Source organism: Anas platyrhynchos, chromosome 11 (genome assembly GCF_047663525.1).
Source record: "Anas platyrhynchos isolate ZD024472 breed Pekin duck chromosome 11, IASCAAS_PekinDuck_T2T, whole genome shotgun sequence".
Taxonomy (NCBI): domain Eukaryota; kingdom Metazoa; phylum Chordata; class Aves; order Anseriformes; family Anatidae; genus Anas; species Anas platyrhynchos.
This window is the reverse complement of record NC_092597.1, coordinates 18,284,229-18,306,735: the sequence shown is the minus strand read 5'-3', so window position 1 is coordinate 18,306,735 and position 22,507 is coordinate 18,284,229. Positions and strand designations below refer to the sequence as shown.

The window sequence follows — 22,507 nt, the reverse complement described above, 5'->3', positions numbered from 1 at the left end:
CTGCGTTTACACAGGCACCGTGTTGCATTAACCTTTTTATTCTGTCTCTTTCATCGATAACAAAGCATACGAGTTATCATTGCAGTAATGCTGCAAATTAAATGAAATCAAGTGTTGTAGTGGCGAGTGCCTGGTTCACATGTATAGGCAGGTGTCTTCACACATGTTTGCTCTGCGGGTTTGCTTTTATGTCACAGGAATTGGACTGGCTGCTCTTGGATTCAGAGTTAAATAAAAATTCCCCTTAAGGGACCCTGCTTCAGACAATCAGCCCTGTTGATGAGTATCCGTAAATGTCACCTGCATTTTTAAGTCCATTTAAGTGCTTTGTATGTTCATGCCTTAAGGGAGGAACAGTTTGAATAAGGACGGATATAAAAGTCAAAGCACAAAGGCTTTGCAGGTTAAACCTTCAGCTTTTTTTTTTTTTTTTTGAACATCCGCACAGAACTGGATCCTTTTGCTTGCAGTGGGATATTTAGTTTTCAGCTCAGCGTGTGAACTGGTCATGCTTGAGTTTAAAGCTTGATTTATTTCTATTTGCACTTGTTTTTCTTTTAACACAATGTATATAACACCATATATGTGCAGACTCTGGAAGTCTGGTCTGGTGTTATGATGTGGCACCTTCCTAAAACCTCTGTTTCTAACTCTGCAGCCATGGAAATGCAAACTAGACTCCCTGCTCCATTTACCTTTTGGAAATCGTGGTGTTGTTCCTTTTAAGACTGACCCGTACCTTTATTTAAGACTGGAGGCTGGTTGCACCTGCCCTGACAAACCTCATTTCTATCAAAAGCAGTATCCTGTGCAAAGCTGCCCCCGGCGAGAGGTACCAGGTGGGAGGAGGAGAACTGGGCATGAACTTGGAGAGGGGAAACTGCTGGGGCATGCAAGGAGCTGAAGGGAGGGAGACAACGGACAAGGCTTGAAACAGAGCATGAGAAGCGATGCTGCCGTGGCATGGGTGCACAGGGGGGCTTGGAAGCCTTGGGTTTTTCCTCAGTAATTCTATTTGACAAAGAAGGGATGAACTGAGTGATCTCAAGGAGAAGGTTTGAAATGAAGTGGCATGCGTGTTCTGTTGGCTATGCAAATTAGAATTACATAATCTGCAAAAATAATAACAGCAAAAATCCTTTCCAGATTTGCAGCTGTAACCATATGCTGAACGGCGTGGCGGCCGAGAGCTGGCTGACGCAGCTGGGGTGTAAAACTGGGGCATCCAACTGGTTTTGATCTTTGAGGGAAATGGGGCAGAAGGTCACTTCCCAGTCTGTTGCTGACGGTGTCTTGTAGTTTATACAACGCTTCTTCGGGCAGATAGAAGTTGGGTTGTCAGATCAAGTAAGCATGCTTCATGCTTGCAGTAACTGCAAGCCACCCTCCTTCCCTGCTTTCCCTTCCCCAGGGAAAGCTTAGTTTGTTGGACATTGCTCCTTGGTTGTCCGTACAAGTGTAGGAATTGCAGGTGGATTTATTTTATCCTTTGCTAGGATAGCAGTGATGATGATGCATGTCCTCTGTGTACATCGTTTTTGCTCACAGCAGCTCATAGATGCTGAAATAAGTCTTCATGAAGTTAAGCAAGAATATTTATCTCATGTACAGGCCTAACAAAGTAATAATAAAAAAATATAAATAAATAATGCAGTAATGCTGCCGTAATGTTGCCTTTGCCAATTTGCAGAGATGGACCAGTAACCACTGGGTGCAGCTTCATTGCCTGGCTGTGACAATCTGCTGATGTCCTTTTGTCCATGTTGCTTCTCGTGGAGGTGGAGAAACCTCAGTGGACACAAAGCTTTTCTATCTTTGTGTTTATTGATGGAGGATGAGATGCATTCAGGGGTTGAGTTGGTCACACCGGAGCTGTCAGCTAGCTTGGCAGGGGAAAGAAATGAGGAAATTAATTTGTCAAATTATGTGAAGATTGGCAATTTTGGGCTGCTAGCCGTTTTGTTTTCTTAGCTAAGTATTTGTGGGGGGACGTGTATATATATATATATATATATATTTGTGTGTGTGTATCCATCCATGTTTGTGCTTTTAAAAGACCAAGTGCGGGGCGTGCGTCAGCCAGACTTCAGTGAAACGGCATGATTTCCCCATGTGAAGTTGCTATTTTGAACATACCCCGGAGATTTCTACGTATCTCTTCCCAGAGCCGTGCTCAACATATTTTCTGGCTGGTTGGCTGCCTATAATGCTTGATAGTCTGGCTAAGAGGCGTGCTAAGGCTGACTTGCATATCTGCAAATTAGGATGGGCCCCAAGTCATGTGAAAGGAGTGCAGGAACAGAAAGCAGCAGCCTCGGGGGTAGAGAAGTTTTATTTCATGCAGTTCTTGCGAATGTAAACCTAACATATTTTTGTTCTTTTTCCTAGGGTGACTCAGTTATTACCGTGCAGCTGACTGAGGAAGATAAAGTTGAAGATGATGTAGTTTTCTACTTGGTCTTCACTGGGTCAACTGTCCAACACTGCACAAGCACAAGAAAGATTAATCCTGGGAGTCTGGAGACAATTTCTCCTGGTAAACAATTGTCTTATTTTGCGTACCAGTGTATCCATCCACGATACCTACTTAATTGAAGTAGATTTAAATGTAATTCTGTTTTGGTCATCATCTTCCTCGTTTGCACATTCATTGAGGATGTGTGGTTTGGATTACTGCTTTTGCCTTTTAAAAATCTCTTGCTTGACTTCACTGGAATTAATGACTCTGAGGTGGGAATTATTTAATGTGTAACTGTGGAGTTCTGTTGTTGAAAATACAAAGTTATATTTACTCATAGTAAAAAACAACAATTTAAAAATGTGAGCAAGATGCTGGAGGACGCATTTACAAGGTTGGAGATGCTATTGTCCAAGTGGTGTGCAGCTTGTTAAGATCTATCGGTGCTTAGGATCTGCTTAATTAACGTGGTGATGTTCATTACTATAGGCCTGGTGAAACACGGCCCTTTTTCCTGAAACCCTGCCACGCAGTTCATTCAAACACAGCACTTCTGAAACTCTTGGGCAGGCAATCAAACACACACCCGGTGCTTGGTGCCATCCCTCCAGCGCCAGGGGCTCAGACAGAGTGGTTTGTCACATTAAAGCCCACCACTCTTTTGCAGTTCAAGCAAAACAAAGCAAATCAGCGCGGCGTTTCCCTTCGGTGACTTCGGGACCGTGGGAATGGGCATGTTCCAGGCTGCGGTCCCTGCCATTAACCTTTCCTTCTGACTTGTTGCTATGCAGCACATTGATCCGAGTGTGAGAAAAGCGTCTGACATTTCCACTACATGCAGCATAGCTGATGTGTTTGAGTGTATCGCTTGGTTTTGTGATTTATTTATCTAGTGACTAGTTTTAGGAGATGTGCATGAAGCACAATTCGGGCTCAGGGCTTTGCTAACGAAATAGGACGTTTCCTCCTGGCGATTAGCAGCTAGGAGTTGGCCACCCCTTGCTCATTTCCGGCCCTTTCTGTGCTCTCGGGGTCGTTATTATTGCCTGGGAAGAGAAGCCTTTTTACAGTTCTGGTTCCTGGAAGCTGGTGCAATGGGTTAGGTCACCGCCTGTTTGCTCCCAGCGACTCGCAGCCCGTGTGTGCGCGGGGCGCTCTGGGGCTGCGACAGCGCTGCTGGCGGTGACCTCATCTCCCTGCGGGGACCCAAACGGACGAATTGCCAAGAAAGGAACTGAAAAGATGCTGTGTTCGTCCTCGGCCGCCGAAGGAACCAGAATACTTCATGGGATTTCCGGGCAGCAGTAATGCTTTCCTACAGCTCTTGCCCGGGCATCCTCTGTGCCACGGCTTGGCTGGTGGCCGTGCCTCATCCCCTGCCATTGCTTCTTCCCATGTCCTGCTGGCCCCAAACCTTAGGGAGCTGCTAGGGCGGGCTCCTGGGGCTCTTTTTGTCACCATTAGTCGGAATAGGTGGGAAATCTGACTCCGCTTCTGATTCAGAGGGAAGGGAGGTAATTGCTCTCAATTGTTCCTTGCTTTATAGCGGGTTTTTCTTTTTTTTTTCTTTTTTTTTTTTCCTGGTTTCAATAGAGTTGTGATTTCGTTGCGTGGGATGCTCCACAAGGATGGTTGCTGTCCTAAAATGCGATTTAGATCAGGCAAATACTGAGCAGGGACCTCAAGGAAAGGCAGTCGTGTGCCTTCTAGCCAGAGCGAGGGAAGAGCTGACATCCTAGATGTAAAGCTACCATGGCATAGCACCTTCTGCTGTGCTCATACCTCATTTTGGAGAAACTACCTGAATTAAAACAAAAAAAAAAAAGACTTCAGTGGTGAAGAAGATGCTGGGGAGAAACAAACTGGGAGGAGAGAATCATTTTATCACGCTGACACAGATGTGTTTGTCCAGCGTTACTTCAGCACCGACTACTCTGATTTTAATACAGCCCTGACTTATTTCAGCCCAGCTCTTCCTCCTCCTCCTTCCTGCACCCTGCAGTGGGTCTGTAATCGCGTGTTTACATCGTAAATTCAGGCAGTTGCCTTGGAGATGGCTGTGGTGACTCAACGGCTGGCTTTATTTGACCTCCCTGCAGGATTAGCCATCAGCAGCAAGAGGCAGTGTGTGGGAGCCCAGCCCTTGTTTAACACCCGAGCCTGGGCAGTCAGCAAGTGCTGTGCCAGTAAACTCTGTAGGCAGATTTTAACCAAAACTTCGTCCTTCTCCCAGCCTGGAGCTGCTTGCCTTTACCTCCGTGCAGCAAGAGGAGTTGCGCATCCCAAGGATGCTGCATCTGCTGGAGGGGCGAGCAGGGCTCTGGAGGATGAAAGGAGGGCTGAGTTGTAAGAATTGATCCAAGCCCCTCCACCAGCCCTCCTCAAACCTCCTCTGCATCCCTTCTGGCCTCGCAGCTCTTCTCTCATCCTCTTCCCAAGGCCTCACAGCTACATTCAGTCCCCAAGGGCTTCAGACAAAATCCCCCAGGGAGCAGGGGTTACAGGGGAGCTGGTGTTCTGCTAAAGCTAATGTAAAGACAAAAGACTGATTAATTTTTTTTTTTGTTCTTGACTTTGTCAGGAGTTTTGGTGAAGTATGGGGGTGTCAGAAGCAGAAAGGGAAATTATTTGATTACATCTGGTGCCAAAATTAAATAGAATGTTTTAGCAAAGCTTTCAAAGGGAAATCACATTTAAAAAAGAAATCTCGACAACTCAAGGTGGTTTTAGATGAGAAATTAAGGAAAATGAAATGGAAATATAAACTGTCAGAATACATCCTAGATTTTTGCATGTGAAAATTCTCCATTTCCTGAAAGGCTTACCTAAAGAAAAGCATACAACGGCAGTCAAATGACTGCAGCATTTTATATAATTACTGGAGCAACCTGCCTCTGCCTTATCCTGTCTTTAGCATCAGCTTTAAACTTCGGATGGATAAAGTTAACAGTGCTGCGCAAGTATAAGCTTTTTATTTCACAATAAAAGAAAGGATATCAGATTGTAAATGTATGGCAGCAACTTCTCCTCAGAGAAAATGTTCAATTAAGACATTAGATTTTGCACTCTGTTTGCTAATTAGCTTGTATCCTCTGTCAGCGTGTGGCTCCCTGGCTGCTGGTGTGCCCCTGGCAGTGCTGCTCGTGGGATGGTGCTGTGGAGCCTCCCACGATCAGTGCCTTAATAATTAATGAGTTGCACAAGTTAATAAGGAGAGAGAACGGGCTTTTGTTTGCCCATGGCTCATGTTAAGAATTTCTGGGGTGTCTGTGCCCCCTCTCTGCAGCGCTCGCTAGAGCATCTCTCAAACATCGTGTTCAGTTTGGGGTGCATTTCCCCATGCAGGGAAGATGATTAAAAACTGTGCTGTTATTTTACAGGAGTGTAAGTTTACCACATGCAGCTGTCAATCTGCAAGTATCGAGCTTGAAGTGAAGGCACCTTGAATTCTGACAGCCAGGTGCATGTGTGTAGGAGAGTCTTTTGGACAGGAAAAGACTATAAAAGTGACATAAAAGTAAGGAAAAAATGCTCACTACGGATGCAGTAAGATTGTGAGTCATACTATAGGAAAAAGAGAGGCAAGGACTGGGCCCAAGAGGCTTCAGGGGTGTCGGATGTGTCCTGGTTTGCTGCCTTGTTTGTATCATCAACAGAATTTAGCAGCTCCTAGTAGGGACATCGAGAGGAGCCCAGCATAGTTGTTAATTCTTTATAGATAATTAAGTGCGTATCGTTTCAGCCTCAGTGTCTTAAGAAAGGTACCTGAATATGTAGCTAAATGTAGATTCAGAAATCACTCGAGGGATGGAATAATACCCGTGGTTTTGCACTTGCTCTGACGGATGGGCTGGGTGGTTACAGGTGGTTCTCCTGCCCCACTAGTGGTTGTGTCAGGGATTTAGGAGAAATAGTTTCCCCTTGTAAGAGACAGGTTCTCAGCTGATCTGATCGTTCATAACTAAAACATCAAAACAATCTGCTGAGTGGCAAGAAATGGCAGTGAATCTTCTGTGTGCTTCCAATTGCTCTTTTGCCATACTAAGAACAAATCAGGCTGTATCCTATAACTAAGCTTCTGTTTGCCTTGGTGAAAAGGTACCAAAACCTGATTTTGCTATTGCTTTACTGGTTCAAATTTTCCATAATTTAAGAAGATTTCCTCTCTACCAGAGGTACTTAGGAGTTGTGCAGAACTATTTCAAGCACTTTCATCGGGCTCTTCCCCTGTTAAGGTCCATCCGTGTGGCAGGTGGAAATGCGGTGGCACTGAACCTTTCTCTCCTTTGGATATCATTAGTTACCAAAGCATGGCCACTGCATTTTGGGAATTAAGAAAATACCAAAGTGTAAGCAGGGAAGGACACGGAGAAGTGATGGCACCTCTGCTGCTGTGGCTAAACTGATGTTGCTGCTGACATGATGCAGTCCTTGTTACTGTAGTGACTAAGCCTGCTGTAATCACTAATACACTTTTCTTTCCAGCATCTCTGCTGGGTAGGGAGGGTAGTGGAGACACTGAATGGCCAAGCAAATGGCACATGGTGCTACAGAAAGTCTGTCAAAGCAAGGAAGTGAAACTTGATTGCAAGGCAGCAGCCTCATCTCCTGCCTCTGCTTCTGGAGCAGTTTTCTCCCCCCCCCCCCCCCCAAAAAAAAAAAACACAAAAATAAATCAAGCCTCAAAGCATGGTCCGGCAAACAAAACAAGAGAAAAAGCACGACCTCATCCCCATTCGCGTGAGTCAAAAGCCCCAACCGCAGTGTGCAGCGGGGGCAGCTCAGGACCAGCAAGCTGTTGGGCAGATTTAGGGAGAGCTTCCCCAGACATGTTTGGAGGAGCTCACAGAAAGAAGCCCGTGGTGCTGTGAGCTGGTGTGCTGCAACTGTGGCTGCATCATCCGGCACGGGTTTGGCTTTGTGCTAGAAATGTGGTAGCTGGGAAGCATCAGGGAGCCCAGTGGAGCAAAATAGGGAGAGACAGGTACTGTAGGTGCTGTAAATGCAATGCTGCAGCAGCTCGTAATCAGACCAGGGACATGAAGGAACAGCACGTCTGTAAGCCAAGTCACCGAAACAACAGCTAAGGTGATCCTGCGTGGTGTGATGCTGTCGTGATGCATTATATGGCCACGAGCCTTCTCGGTGTAACACCTACACCGCTTTTTCCCGTTGTCTGACCTCAAAAGTTAGGGGATCCTTGCCTGGATTTCAAAGGGAAGGAGAAGCACCATCAGAGGCACAAGGTTTCCTGCAAGAGTGCCCTGCCCGGCTGCCAGCTGTTTCCCCAGAGCCGTAACCCTCCCGTGAGCTGCAGTTGGCCCAGTCCTAGGCAGCTTTCTGTCCAGGGTGCAGCTCGGGTGGAGAAGCAGGTTCTGATTTTTATTTATTTATTTATTTTTGTGGTTCTGAATTTGTATAGCTCTTTGTTTTTTTTTTTCCTTCCTTCCTTTCTGCTAGTTGAAAGGGTAAACTGAAATTAATTTCAATTAGTTTGGAAATATTTTCATTTCAAACTTCTATTTTACTGTGAAATCCTTTACATATGTTCATGCTTTATTCTCTCCTACCACAGACTCTGTTTTCCCTGAGGAAACAACTTTTCATAGAAAAAGCTATATTTCATGAATTACAATCTTTGTATTGGTAGACCAAAAGGGTAAACAACTTGCATAACAAATGACCACTTGGCAGTACCAGTTGTGGATTTTAAAATACTCTTAATTATGAAACAAAAAAATCCTAAAATAGAATAAAACAGTGTAGCCAAGAAGACTTTTTGCAGTCCATCCTCTTTGGTGTACTTAATTGCTCTAGGCAGCGCAATTAAAAGGAAATGATGCCAGTTCGAGATGACATCAGTCACAGGAAAAAGTGATTGAATCTGCATTGAAATTATTTATGAGGTAATGTGTGGGGTCTTACACTTCTTCAGATTTTTAAGAACCTCTGCAGCATAAAGGACCTTAAAAAATCTTTCTACACTCTCCATATGAGTAGCACAGGGTTTAAAATGGAAAAAAAAAAAAAAGGCTCCTGTCTGTCACTGGTACAGTGCCTATGTATTTCATGAGGTCTCTTGTGATGCAAGGGGGAATACAGTAACTGTAAATCCCCTACACACTTCAAATACAGGCTCTAGTTTTCAGAACCAGATTTTGGGATTTCTGAAGGAGAAAAGAGCTCTTTCTCAGATAGCCATAGGAGAGAGTCCCTTGACTTGCCTGTCTACAAGCCACCAGATGGCAACATCTGGTGGATGCAAACACAAGCTGTTCCAGGGGATTGCTGCCTGTCTCCCCTGTCCTGCTTTTAAACCTCCTTATAAGACGTCTTCAGGCTCAGCCCCACCACGGTAGCTCCGAGGATGCAATTAGCCCAGTGGTCCATAGTCACCTACCAGGCAAACCTAAACACATGCTTCCAGCAGGGCTTTAAATAGCCGCCCAGGCTGGGGGCCCATTGTCTGCTATCTCAAACGTGAAGTCTGAAAATAGGGGGTTTGGACAGGATTTCCACTTTCAGGGCAGTGGGAAATGAAATCATGTTTTAGTAAGAGCTCTGTTTAGCAGCGACAATGTTTTGTCTCCATGTGTGCCTCGTTTAGTGGTGAGAAGCCTGCTCAGGGTCCCGCTGCCACCCTTTTAACCACACCCCAGGTCGATGACATGGTGTCCTTTGGCCGGCCAGGTCTGTGACCATACATTAACCTCTCTGCCAAGCCCTCACAGCTCCAAACCTCCACCTTTTATCCTCCTCGTTTGTTTTGCAACGTTATTGCGTGGAGGAGGCAGCGCTATCGGACCCATGCATCTCATCTGAGCAGGGATGAGCACAGAGAGGCCAGAACCTCGCGTTCCTCACTTTTTGTTGTTGTGCATTGCCCAAAGCAAGTTTCACCGAGTGGCCCGGGAAGGAATTCCGTAATTGAAGAGCTGTTGTCTTGCTTTAAACAATTTTTAAAGTATGGGTTTATGTGAAGATGAGGAATTCACTTTATCATGACAGAAGCAACCGCAGTGCCCATTGCTGCATAGACTGGAAAGTTTTAAAATTTCTGTATTTTTCCTGCAGTTTGTTGGCACGGTAGTAGCCAAGCGCTTCTAAATTTGGAGCAGCAAACTGAGGAGAAGGAGAAATGGGGTAAAATGCAATAGAGGAAGAATTAGGGGGTGGGTGATTTGACTTTTGTCACGGTTAGGCTAGCACAGAAATGATGTAACTTTGTACTGTGGCAAAAACTGTACGGAGAAGAGAACAGCATGTAGCCTGAGACATCGGCGTGGTAAAAACTCTGCCGTGTTTGTTGGAGGAGGTAAAATTCAAGTTGGAGTATTGCTGGACGATAGCAGTGTGGCCGTGGTCACGATTTAGTCATTTGCTTTTGCTCTTTTGGCCGGGGGTCCGGGTTTCTGGAGGCGACTGAAGGCAGTCAGCGTTGTGCGGCGTTGCAAACCCAGTTGCGCTCGAAAGCTCTGAGATGTCTCTTGCAATTTGTGGGTGCACCCACGTGCGTGATTTATTCAGCCCCCTGCGTTTTTCAGCCTTCTGAAAGGCAAAGCTTTGCAGACAGCCTATAAATAGGCTCGTCATTCACCCTGACGCACCCGGGTTTTTCACCTCTGTGGTGAGTCAGAAGGGTTTTGTTCCTCTCCTGGAGGGGAGCGCAGCGGCGGGTGGCCGGCACCCTGCTTGTGGCACCCTGTGCTAGGAGAAAACCACGCTGTCTGCCTGCTGGAGCAGAAAGGAGACAATTCAGAGCAATAGCCTCCGTTCCAGCGCTGCCCTGAGCTCCTTCTGATCTTGGGCAAGTTACTTAACCTCGTAAAAACAGCTTTGGGCTTGTTGTGCAGATGATAACCACTTATCTCCTGAGAGTGCCAGAAAGCTGAGCTCACTTCTCCTAACGCTGCTCGACGTGCTCTGGGAAAAGGGGCTGTTGAAGTTCAGCTGCTGGTCCAGGCGCAGGAAGCAGGCCTTTGATGTGGACAAAGCCCGGCCCCACCAGCGGGTCATGCAGAAGGTCGTGTGTGCGCGCTCGGCTCTTCGGGCCCTTTGCTTACGATGTCCATGTAGCTGTTTCAAAGCAGGGGGCAGAGACCTCTTGAGCAATCGTATTTAATTGCTCCTCGTTCGTTTGAACTGCTTGCCAAAGTCAGAACCTGTCCCAGACTCTTCCCCCCCTGAGCCTGACATCTCCTCGGATGTGAGGAAGGAGAACATCAAAGCGGTGTGAGGGGTTGCCCTTCAGAAGAGCATTCCCCAGGGCTTAGCGGGATGCTCGTTTGATCCCATCAGATGGACACAGATTGTCAGCTCTGTCACCTCGCTTTCAGGGCCGCGTTAGGTGCTGGTGGGAGTTAGGAGAGGTTGTCACCTCCGCTTGTGTCACGTTGAACGCTCCTGCATTCATTTTGCAGGAGCCTAAATTGCATTTCCTTAAATTTGCTGCCAGCCTGGCGCTTCACCTGTGCCCGTTTAAGGAGACCACGTTTCTAGACTGAGGTTTCTCCAGTTGTTGTCATGACTGAGCTCTTGCTGCCCCGCAGAAGGGTTGTTTGGCTTCATCACAAGGAAGCAACCGTCCTGATGAGTTTCTCCATCACTGCTAGCTGGCCGTGTTTGCCTCCAGCTTCAGTCCTGAAGGACAACCGGCTTCCTGGCAGAGTGGCTGTGTTCTAGGGTGTTGTGCAGATGGGATTCTTAGGGGAATAGAGAAAAATAGTTTAAAAAATAAAAATAAATATCAAAGGTTTAGTTTTTCTCATGCTATTAGGCAATCTTTTGTTATTTATTTTTTTTTAACTTCGCATTCTAGAGAAGTTGCACTGCTTTGCATGAAGGAGAGCCAAGTTCACAGCCCTTGAGTCAGCTTTCGTAGGATAGCACGGTGCTGTTCATGCTGCCTACAACTTGGGATTTTGTGGAGGTTTTAAAAAGTGCTAGTAAGTCTTACTGGCTCCTTATTGTGATATTCAAAGGAAAATGAGCAAAGCAAGAAGGTATAGGGGGAGAGGTGTTGAGTTCTGAACTGCATTAAAGGGAAATGCCCCAAAATTACACCTTCTGCCTTGAGCATTCAAGGTTTCTGCTGTGAGGACGGATGGAGTTTGTTCATGGACCTCCTCTGGGCCACCGAGGTCTCTGCCACTGCCTGCCCTTTCAGCTGGTGACGGACTGAACTCTGAACACGTGTCCATATTTCCAAGACCTCGCTGCTTTAGGATGCAAGGAGTAACCTCATCCCGTGCTTTTCTCCAAGTGAGGCTTAACCACAGCTTCCAAAGAACATAAAAAAAGGACTTCTCACCCTTACCCTTAGTTGTAGCATCAGTGCTAGTTTGTCTGTTCCTTCAGCTTTCACATCATTTGTCTCTGAAACATTTCCAGCTGCACTTGCTCTCCTTAGGAAGCCGCACAGCCTTGTCTCGGACAATTTTGGTGCTGCCCACAGTGTCCTAATAGCAGTTTTGACCTTTCAATTAACTTCAGAATCGCCTCTTTCAGCAGACAAACCTGTACAGATGCTCTGTTCAAGAGCCTCAGAACAGATTTGAAAAGTTGGCTGAACGGCTGCAGAGATTAGGGACATATTTCCCTTTTGTCAGTGAAATCAACGGCAAAGGGCCCTGACACAAGAAGGAAACTTTCCCACTGACCACAAATAGGGGCTTAAATAGAATTTTCAAGCCTTTAAAAATAAATCGTCATTTTGTATTTAATTAAGTCGGGTTTCATGAATGTAGTAGGATGCTGAGGTCATGGGCAAAAAGAAGCTGTTCCAGTAATTAGCATCGGGTCCATGCTGTTCTGGCAAAAACAGCGCTGACGTCAGGCTGACACTGGAACAAGGAGCTGTGCCGCACGGTGGGCTTGAAACATGAACCTTATTATTGAAGGGGCACGTCTGGCAGTTGCCAGTGCTGGCTGTGTTGGGCACATAGTATATTTTTCCTTTTAAAATTGCCAAAGATCTTTTTTCCTCCTCTAAACTTTATTTTTTAAGCTTCTGGGTCAGTTAAAACTGTTGCCACACCAAGGCATCCTTTCTCTGGCTTCCCCTGCCCTAATTAAATAAAGCTACCGAGCTTTTACCCGTCTTGTTTGGCAAATATGGCAAGTGGCCATTTCCAGGTTTTTATTTAGCAGAAGCAGCTTAGTTTACTTCTGTCTTTTAGGCTGTGCCCTCCTAGTGATTGCTGCTTTGTAGGTCTGTGTCTTAGGTGGCATTGTGGTAGTTGTCGGCCGAGCCAAGAGCTTGGACAGCTTTTGGAGCAGGCAATTTCACGGCACCTGGGTTCTAGTTTCTGGTGAGTTCTTGAGTCCTATGGAGCTGGAAAAGAACTTGTCTGACCGTATAATCTAGCTGGTTGGACCACTAATTTCATTGGTGCATTGGCAAAATCTTTACTTGAATTACCTAGTGCTCTTGAATTTGCTTGTAGCTGATCAAAAATAGTCTGGTCAGATCAGAGCTGCTTAGATATTTATGGATTTAGATTGCAACAAATAAAAAGAGAGGTATTACACATTCCTTTTAAGATCTACAAGAAATACTTGTCTCTGCAAATATATGTAAACTCACAAGAGGGCATTTAATATAGAGTTGTGACCCTCAATAACTCATGCTTATCTGATTTAATGTAAAGAGCATGTGTGATTCTCTCTCCTATACCATTTCCCTTGGTTTTATTTTGCAGGCCATGACTGCTGTGAGACGGTGAAGGTGGTACTTTGTGCCTCCAAAGAAGGCCATCCCATTCTGGTCGTGGCAGAAGAGAGTTTCCAGTTCATCCAGGATGAAGCCTACGACGCAGCCCAGTTTCTGGCCACCTGCGCGGGGAACCAGCAGGCACTCATCTTCACCCGCTTCTTGGACCGGTCAAGACCACCTGCTGCCGACGTGGACTTTTTGGATGAGAAAGTGGCTTTAGCATTTCGACACCTGAAGCTGCCGGCAGAATGGAACGTGCTGGGAGCAGACCAGTCCCTGAACGGTGAGGAGCATGGGGGCACGCATGAGGTGGGGCTGGGAAGAGAGGTAAAAAGTCACCTGCTTTGGGAGCCATCCACGTGGCTTTCAAAATACGTGTTGGTCTTTGTGCACAGAGGTGGGACATGATGTACCCCGTGTCCTACTGCATTTTCTGCGTCCTTTGCACTTTAGACACCCCAAAATGCAGAAGGCACCGATGTTTCCTCTGTGTCTTCTGCTGTAAAATAGGGCACGCTGTGGTAAGAGGTCAGTGTTGTAACACCCACCCAGGTGGGGATCCCTTTGTGTCTTTGCAGTGCTGTGCGTGCATCAGCATCGTGCTTCTCAGCTTTCCTGAAAGAAATGGGTCTGTGTAGGAACCGTAACGTCCTGGGGAATATTAGCCTTGTGTCACAGCCTCGGCACGTTGATGGATGGTGGTTTTACAGCACAGGTGCAGAGGGATGCGATGTGTGCAAAACGCATCTTATGTCTCTTGGAGGAGCTGGCTGCCTGCCTGCAGGCAGCACAGTTGGTGTGAGAGCACCCCGAGGCTTTGTCCAGCATCCCTGGTTGTATGGCCGTCTGAGCGAACACAGATGTTCCCCAAAGTGAGCCTGGATAATTTTGTGAATAAAAGAGAGTAGAAGTGGGAAAGCCCGACTTATATTAGCCCTCAACCACAGCAGTGAGGGCTACTGAGCTTATAAATAAAGGTCAGTGCTGGCCCAAAGTCTGTGATAAATGCAAAATAGAAGAGTGGGAGCATTTGAGGTGCTGTAGCATGTCCATAGCCTTGGAGATTTGTTGGTTTTATCACAGAGGAGCTTTAAGGAAGCATGGTGGGGCACTGTATTTTGGCAAATAATTTAATGTGGCTGTGGGGCACCCACTGTCTCCTATGGGATACACCAGCACGAACACTGGAAGAGGAATGGGACGTGGTTTGTTCAGCACAGAGGTTGCAGTTCTGCTTGCCCTGACGGGGTTTTCTGCAGGAGTTTTTTTTTCTGTTCTTTTTCTCTGGTTGTTTTTGTAAACATGAATGCATGGGCAGGCAGCTGAAGCAGTGTTAGCAGACATTCAAAGATGTGATCATATTTAGTGGTTTCTGGATAGAAATTCTGACGCTGTTGTCTGTTTACCAGCAGATAAACACTTGGTAGTTTTTTCCTGATGTTTCTTTTTGCATTTTAAAAAGTTGTGATAACACAGGCATTTCTATTTTGTTTAAGTGATGAAAACACAGTCAAAGACTGACAAAGCGCTGTTAATTAATGAACATTTCCATTGAAGCTCTTAAGTGTTGCTGACTTTGCAGGAAGGCCGAGATCTACTTTTTCTTTTTGACTTTGGTTACTCTTAGGAAAATCAGTACTTGGGGAAATCAGGCCGTAGGGTTTCCACTGATTTGCTCAGCATACACTTCTGTGCCTGAAAGGCAGGATGGTGTGGGGCTGGGAATGCTGATGGACCCAAGCAGCATCTGTTACATCTTACAGTGAGGAGGGGGAGCTGAGCGTTTTGGCATCGTGTGCGAGGTTTCTGGAGGCATGCGTTCGTGTAAGGGAACAGACACCATGGCAGGAAATGCAACTTTCATCTGAGAGCTGCTGCTCTGAACTCTTCCCGTGCAGGGACTCCTTTCACAAGTAACCGTGTAAGGGCAGCTTGCTTATGACTTGCTCTGGTTTTCATCTCCTGACCAGCTTTTTGTCCGGAGGCAGATTTATCTGGTGGTTCGTTTTCAGTGAGCTAATTATGCACGGGGAACTTGGGGGAATTCTTGTGATTGTGACAGGAAGGATTTGTATGTATAATCATCTTTTTGGTCACGTAACCCTAATTTGGTGGGACGAGGTGGAAGTGATGTCTCTGGTTCATGATGGAGGACTGCTTTAGGAAAAGCTGCTCTGTGGTAAAACACAACACCCCTCTCTGGTGGTGCTTGTGGGTTAATTTGGGGTTTGGAGAGTAAAAGCATAGCACAGATTGAAACTGTGGGAGCACGAGAACAATTCTGCGTGCTCTGGCCTGTGCCCATGCAGCGGGCCAGCCCGTCCTGCATTGCATCACTACCTACAACAGTTCCTCCGATTCATATTTCCCATTTTGCTAAATGTCACCGCCAGATACTTCAAGTAAACTTCTCGAAGGAGAAAATACTATAGAAATGAGAACAAAAGAGAATGTCAGATCCCTTCGTGAAGGATTTTTGCGCTGCCTCTCAGCTGGCATGTCTCTATGGGCTCTTGTGGGCTGCAAACAAAACACTGCTGTTCAGCAAAACCTCTGAAAGCAGGAGCGAGCAGCGAGCCTCAGCCAGCTCTCTGGGCATGGCAGTGTGGTGGGAAGCACTGTTCGGAGGTGGCCATTGCTATAAAACACGTCTAAAAGGGCATGTTTTGAAGGGCTGGAGTCTAGAGACAGGTAGGAGGTTGTGGCCTTTCTGCAGGATGAACTTGGGTACACGCTCTGGGGTTGAGCACGGCTTGGTGCTGGTTTTTGGGGAGGGGATGGCTCCAGGCAGGGCTTCCTTCACCCACTCCTAAGTCTTTCAGCAGAGGACAGTGAGTTGTCACACCCCAAAGGGCAGAGAGGATGCTAGAAGTAACACTTAATAAGGAAAAGTGCAGGATTGCTCTGCAGCAGAGCTATGCAAGAATCGTGTGCTTGCTTATGTTTTGGTTGCCAGACCAAGGCCTTCATTCTTTAAGGGTTTGCCATTGCTCAAGATTAAAGGCATGGTGCGTTCTTATAGTCAAATTGCTAAGAACACATTGTTTCAGCTGCGGGTTAAAAATACCTCTAAAATTATTTAAAACTGCTAGAGGACATTTGCAAACATTCCAGTGGAACACCTTTTTTTTTTTTTTTTTTTTTTTTTTTGTCCATAACCTACTTAATTACCTGTTTCCATTCAACAAGAGAAGTTTGTTCGGTCTCCGTAATCCCAGTAGTCTTTCACACTAGATTTTCTTTACATTTATTTCTTGTCATCTCTTTAGACATCATTTTCGTTAAAATAAATTGAAAATAAAATCAATGTTTCTTCCTGTGTTGCCATCAGAGAATTGTCAAAAACCCAATATGTTCGTTTGCAGTATTCTCACTTGCTTTATTTTCACTGGTCTGGAACAGCGTAAGTTTTTGTTGCTTAAAAGGAAACTGTCCCCAACTTAAATGCATTGAGCAGTATTGATTGATCTAAGCAGTAATTTAATTGAATTTGATTAACATTGCTCAAACCAGTATTTATTAATTAATATTGCTCTGGTACAATGTAAAAGACTAAAATAATCTGTTGCCACATTCCCCTGTTCATCACCTAAAATTCATTGAAAAAAGTGGATTCATTTGGACCTCAGTAAGCTCTGAATGAACCCTTTGTGCCAAATTTAGCCCCAGACTGTTTTTGTAGGACTTGGACTTTGATGACAAGCTTTTTGTTCAGCGTGGAGCAATACCCAGCCTGGTCCAACCAGCGACCGACAGCGATGCTCGTGTGGTGGAGGGCAGTGGTTGGACCTTGTGAATCCCTGATAGAAAAGCGAGTTCAGAAAACAGGATCCTTTTGCTGAAAGTGTTTATCAGAGGTCTCACCTTACAGCTTTCCTTGTCTGCTTTTCTCTGGGAAGATGATGCTCTTACCCAAATTTCTCGTTTCTAATTCTTTACCCTTCTGATTTGGTCACGGATTCACTTGAATAAGGTTTCCAACTAATAATTTCTTTATGGAAAAGTTCCCTCATTAAAATACACGTCCATGTATAAAGCCTAATCTCAGGCTTTCCTCGTGTCAGCTGCTCCCACTGAGTTTCAGGGCATTTTGACCAACACTCTGGTCCTGTGCAGAAGGAGCTGACTGGAAAGCAGAGAAGGGATCTGTGGAGTTTTGGTCCTATTCCAGTAGCAGTGTTTGTTCACTGTGTTTTTGCTGTCTGGTTTGGTCTTAGGATGTTGTACATCTGACTTCTAAATTGCCTTCCTAATCTCCACTTCTTTCTTTCCTCATTCTCCACAACCCCACCTGCAGTGTGGGATACTCAGGGTGCAGCCTCCTACTTGCTACTTGTAGAAGACCTCAGAGAAGCCTTCAATCCTTAGTTTAGAGGAAAAGGCCCCAGGAAGACTTGCAGTAATTCTGCATTATGTCTGTTTATCCACAGATAGAAAATATTTTACAGAGAATGCTAAACTGTTGTTGTGCTAGTAAAGGGATTTTGGGAGAGGAAAGTACAGGTCCCGTACTGAACCAGGGGTGGGAGCACCTGAGTTTCCTGATGCTATCAGGGATCAGGCAGAAGATTCATGACCATTTGGTTGGATGGTCTGGACAGTGAAAGAAAGCCTGGCATGTGCTGAGACCACAGAGGATGGAGGAAGCAGTGCAGTAGAATCACCTAGGTTGGAGCAGACCTTCAGGATCATCGAGTCCAGCCAACCTGGTGCCCTGTCAGTGGGGCAGCAGCATGGCCTTGCCTTGCAGGGACCAGACAGGGCTTTCGCTTGGGCAGACGAAGGCTTTTCCAAATCCAGAGAGCAACTGAACCCCTTGGGCACAGGTATCCAGCCTCTTCCCCTGCATGCTGCTGCTGCCCTGGGGCCGCGGTGTCGTCAGCTCTCTGCTCTTCCCCCAGCCCTGCTCCAGCCCTTCCCGGGCTTTGCCCTTAGTTCTCTGTCAACCTGCGTGAACTCAAATGGCATCCAAAAGTGTATCTCAGACTCTCCGTAATTAGGGATTGCTTTTGTTACCATGGTGTTCCAAACACGGCATTACTTTCAGGTGCTGTATAATCATGTCAGTCTTAATTATTGCAAGTGCACTGCAACTTTCTAAAGAACGTGGTCGTTACTGTTGTTAAGGGTAGGGTTATTTACTGTTCCCAGTGACATTTGGAAGGCTGTTGTTAAAACCAAACAGATGGTTACACTTTATATCTAGAAATCAAAATTTAATATGTATTCTGAGGGTATGTGCAAGATAAATACAGGACTGTAATTTTCTATTTTAAATTATTAAAGAGAAAATAAACTAACTGGAAAATGAAAACAGTATTTGGAGATAGAAGTAATGATTATGGCTTGTTTGTGTTGCAGCAGGGAAACAAGGCAGGAAAAAAATGAGGGAGGATCTAAGGCTCAGGTATGAAGAGCGTACAGAGCTTAATCCTTGAGTTAGCTATCAGCAGTAAACAGATTGCTTTCAAAATTCCTTTTAGGAAACACTGTCCGTTCAATTTAGTCATCAACATAAGTGGTGAAATCCAGACCTGTGGTTACGATCGTGGCGGTGTGGGCTTCTCAGGAGGGTGCTTTCGGAGCGCTGTGACGATCAGCCCGGAGAGCGAGCCCTTCCCCTGGGAGCGCGGGGAGAAGCCGGCCCTGTGATGAGCTGTGAGATAGCCGCAGATGCGGGTGGATAACCAGGAGGCCATCGTAGTAGATAAAACCCGTAGCATCTCCCTGGCTTTAGGAATGCAGCTGCTGACGTCCTCAACACGTATGGCTTCCCAGAAGCGCTGAATAATAAACACCCCTGTGCAATACGCGCTGCTTAAGAAATAGAGCTCTGCGAGCTCACCAGGTAGGAGGTCGGTGGAGAAGAAGTTGCTTTGCCCCAGTTTGGAATAGTCTGGACTGCGTTGCAGGTTTGATAACTTTGCACCAAACCCAGCAGGATTGTACTGTACAGTGCAATGGGCTACCAGGATGAGAGATCAGAAAGATCCCTACAGAATACAGAAACAAAGTCTGAAGAGGGAAAGTAACAAAGCCTTCTTAAAAAGAGAAAAACAAGAAGCCTGAAAAAAAGCTTTTTAAAGTTTCCAGAAGTAACTAAAATGAAATTTGATTATTAGGAGCTAATGTTTTTTTCTGTTGGAGCATGTTACAGGGATGTGGCTGATGATGTTTTTCTGACATAAAGCTTTAGTCTGCTCATCTCCTGCACTCCTTTTATAGTTTCTTCTTGAATGCTTTTGGGGTAACAGTTACTAGTGTTCTTTTCATTGGGCTTTGTATTCTTTCCAGTCTGCTTCCCACCTTTCTCTCTGCCCTCTGATAAAGGGCTGTATATAAGAAATCAGCATGACCTTTTCTGAGCCTACTGCACGAAGTACTCTTTCACCTACAGCACTCGAGAAGATGAAAAAAAAAAATCTTTTCCATACCTAAATTTAATGCCCTCTGCAGTGGAAAATGTGAAGCAGAAAATGCTTGTTCTTGCTCAGCCTGAAATGTACTGCTCAGTCTGTGGCTGAGAAATCGTTGGCATGAGAGCGTTTCTGTTCCCTTAGATATTAGTGGGAATGAGGACATGAAGATCCTTTGGTGTGCTTTGAAAAATTTATTGTTTATAAGACTAAAAAAGAATTACCCACACATCGTTTTATTAACTGAACTCAAAACTCCAAACACAGTGGCTTCGCCTTGACCTTCCTTTGGTACTCATCTCTTGAGCCTTCATGCAGAACCTCGGCATGAAGTGACAGCTTGTTTCTGCTCTCTGCTCCCTGTGCTTCTCAAGGGTTGAGCTGAGCACTGAGAACATTTCCAGCCAGAAACAAAGAGAACAAAGTTTTAAGGCCAGACTTGATGGTAGATTTCAGAATTGCCAAGAATATGTGATTTCGTTTGAGAAACAAGTGAAGGTCACCATCCCAGGAAGATGAGTGTGAGATTCTCTGAGCTGTTCCCGTCCATGTCTCTCTCTTCCTCAATGAGCTGTCTCAGCCTGTGGAGGACAAAGTGAGCAGTTTGGTGTGGCTAACTCTAAATAAACAACAGGTTTCAAAAAGGAATAGTTTATTATTATTATTACTGTTCTTTAATCAGGATTAAAATGAAAGTTTTTACTTAAGGAACAGTTTGTGTTCTCAGATGTGTCATACCCAAACTGCTTTTTTTCCCTCTTCAATGCTTTTTTGTTTAGTGATAATAGCACCTTAAACTTTAATCCTTTGCAGTTAGCAAAGTACATTTGATGTTCTTCTACAGATTTTTTTTTCCTTAGTTACCCAGATAAACTGTCTGTTCATGTGTCACAGCTGCAAAGAAAAATACATAAAAATAATACATCTAAAGTCTTCTGTTTTGCCAGCTGGATTAGAGTGCCCTGCCATTATGGGACAATAATCATATGTTTCAACTCTTGCCTATTACTAGGAAACGAGAAAGGAACAAAAACAATCTTGGCCTTTCCAGTATCGTGTGTCTTGTATTTCCACAGTTTCCTAATTGCAAGAACCTTTTTGTTGACATTCAAAGAACAGCCATTTTAAGATGAGAAGCTCATGCTTGACGTGTGGTAGGAGAAAAAGCTCAGGTTATTGCTTGTTAAAGCTTTTGTTGTTCTCCATAGCTGGAGCATGCATTTTACACCATGCCAGGACGCTGTAACCATCGGCTAAATTTCCAGTGTCCCATGGTACGAGCTTCATCCTTTCAGAGGTAGTGTGGCTGTAGGGTTGCTGCCCAGCTCCCTCTCTTCTCCATCCCACAGCACTCCCATGCTCAGTGCAGACGCACTCTTGGCTTGTTCTGAGCAACGCCGTTCACCAGCAGATGTATTTTTCATTGTATTTTAGTAGCTAATCCAGTCCCCAGATGGCATGCGCCTTTTCACTGTAGCTGTGCAAGTTTTGCACACTCTGAAACCTTCTAAAGCCATTGCCCAGGGCCCCGCAGTTGTTGTATGCACAGTGCTTCGTCTCTGTGCTGCCATCATCCATGCCCATCTGTCAGGATGGCCTCGGGCCAGTTTATATGTCAGGCAGATCCTTTCAGCTGGGCCTGGAGAGTGAATTTGTGTGTTTAGTACACTCGGGATGGCAACACGCCACGTCTTGTGCACGTCTTCTGTGCACGCCGTTGTTGCTCAGAGGCATTGGGGCAGTGCCACGACCACTCAGTCGCGTTTGTAGACACCTCCAGCCACCTGCATCCACCAGCCTGACAATAGTGAAGATTGTTTTAAAAGAACGGGGAAAAGGGTGGGATGTTCAAAAAGTACAGTCAAATGAGCAGCTTCACTCCCATGAAGGTTCGGGACATCGGGAGGGGCATTTCCTCTCTGGAAATGGGAGGCAAGGAGGGGCACCCAGCTGGAGCAGGGGTGGGATGAGCAGCTGCCAGCACCTTTCCAAGCCCACAGCTGGGGTGTGATTTGCTGGTGAACTGTCAGTTGGCATGAAAAAGATGTTGGTGCCTAACCATGCAGCTCTCAGCTGAAGGAGGAGGAAAGATTTTGATCCGGGAGTCCGTGCTTGTGCTTTTCAGGTTTGCTCTGCTCAGTTCTGGTGCAAGGGTATCCGTTTCAGCAAGGAAGATGATGTCCCCTTCCAACAAAGCAGCTACAGCAGGAGCTCCCTTGCTGGAACAGATGCAGTCAGACCAGTGCAACACGTTCTTTATTTGGACACCAGTCATTTGCTCCAACATAAGTGCTTTTGTGCTTCCTACATCCGCAGCAGGAAGAGTTGTATTGCTTTAATTATGCTAGCTGACTGCCAGTTTATTCCTACAGCTAATGTAGGAATTTTGTGCAAGTTCCCTGAGTGAAACCTTGGGCATCTGCTTTCACTCCACTTAAGTCCCACCTGTATCCACGCTTCCTCCTTTTTGCAACCTCCGCTGTAGTTCTCCCGTTATGTCTTATCTATAGGGTGTGTTATTTCTCATTATTTGTTAAGGCCAAGACTGGCAGCCGTTGATTAACTACCTTGTTGGTTGTTTATTTCTAAAGCACTACATTATAGCACTTGACACCAAAATCCTTGTCATTACTCTCCCACAGGCTGAGAATTTGTCTCTTAGTGAGCTCAGCTATTCTCTTTTCCTCTGATCAGCTGGAGCCTCCATTCAGACACACTCATGTATTCAGGACAGCGTGGTTTTGCTTTATGGTAATCAAGAGAAGGCTGGGGAGGAAGGCTTGGTTTGTAGCCCAGAAACCCAATTTGGAGTCATATGGAAGAGAGATGGTGCCAGAAAGCTTTGGTTCATGAATACAGATTAGTTCTTCAGGAACTGATCCAAAAAGTGGGGAAAAATCGGTGTGTCAGGCAGGGCAG

At 45.6% G+C, this 22,507-nt stretch overlaps 1 protein-coding gene across 14 annotated transcripts in view; it reads left to right on the top strand.

Annotated features, from left to right (window-relative positions):
- The window catches only part of AKAP13 (A-kinase anchoring protein 13), a 217,589-nt gene that overhangs the window by 74,956 nt on the left and 120,126 nt on the right, over positions 1–22,507 (top strand). For all 14 annotated transcript variants that reach the window (XM_072043421.1, XM_072043417.1, XM_072043424.1 and 11 more), the window contains 2 exons: positions 2,389–2,536; positions 13,159–13,455. In XM_072043421.1, coding sequence (XP_071899522.1) covers positions 2,389–2,536; positions 13,159–13,455 — 445 coding nt within the window. The remainder of the gene's footprint in view (positions 1–2,388; positions 2,537–13,158; positions 13,456–22,507) is intronic.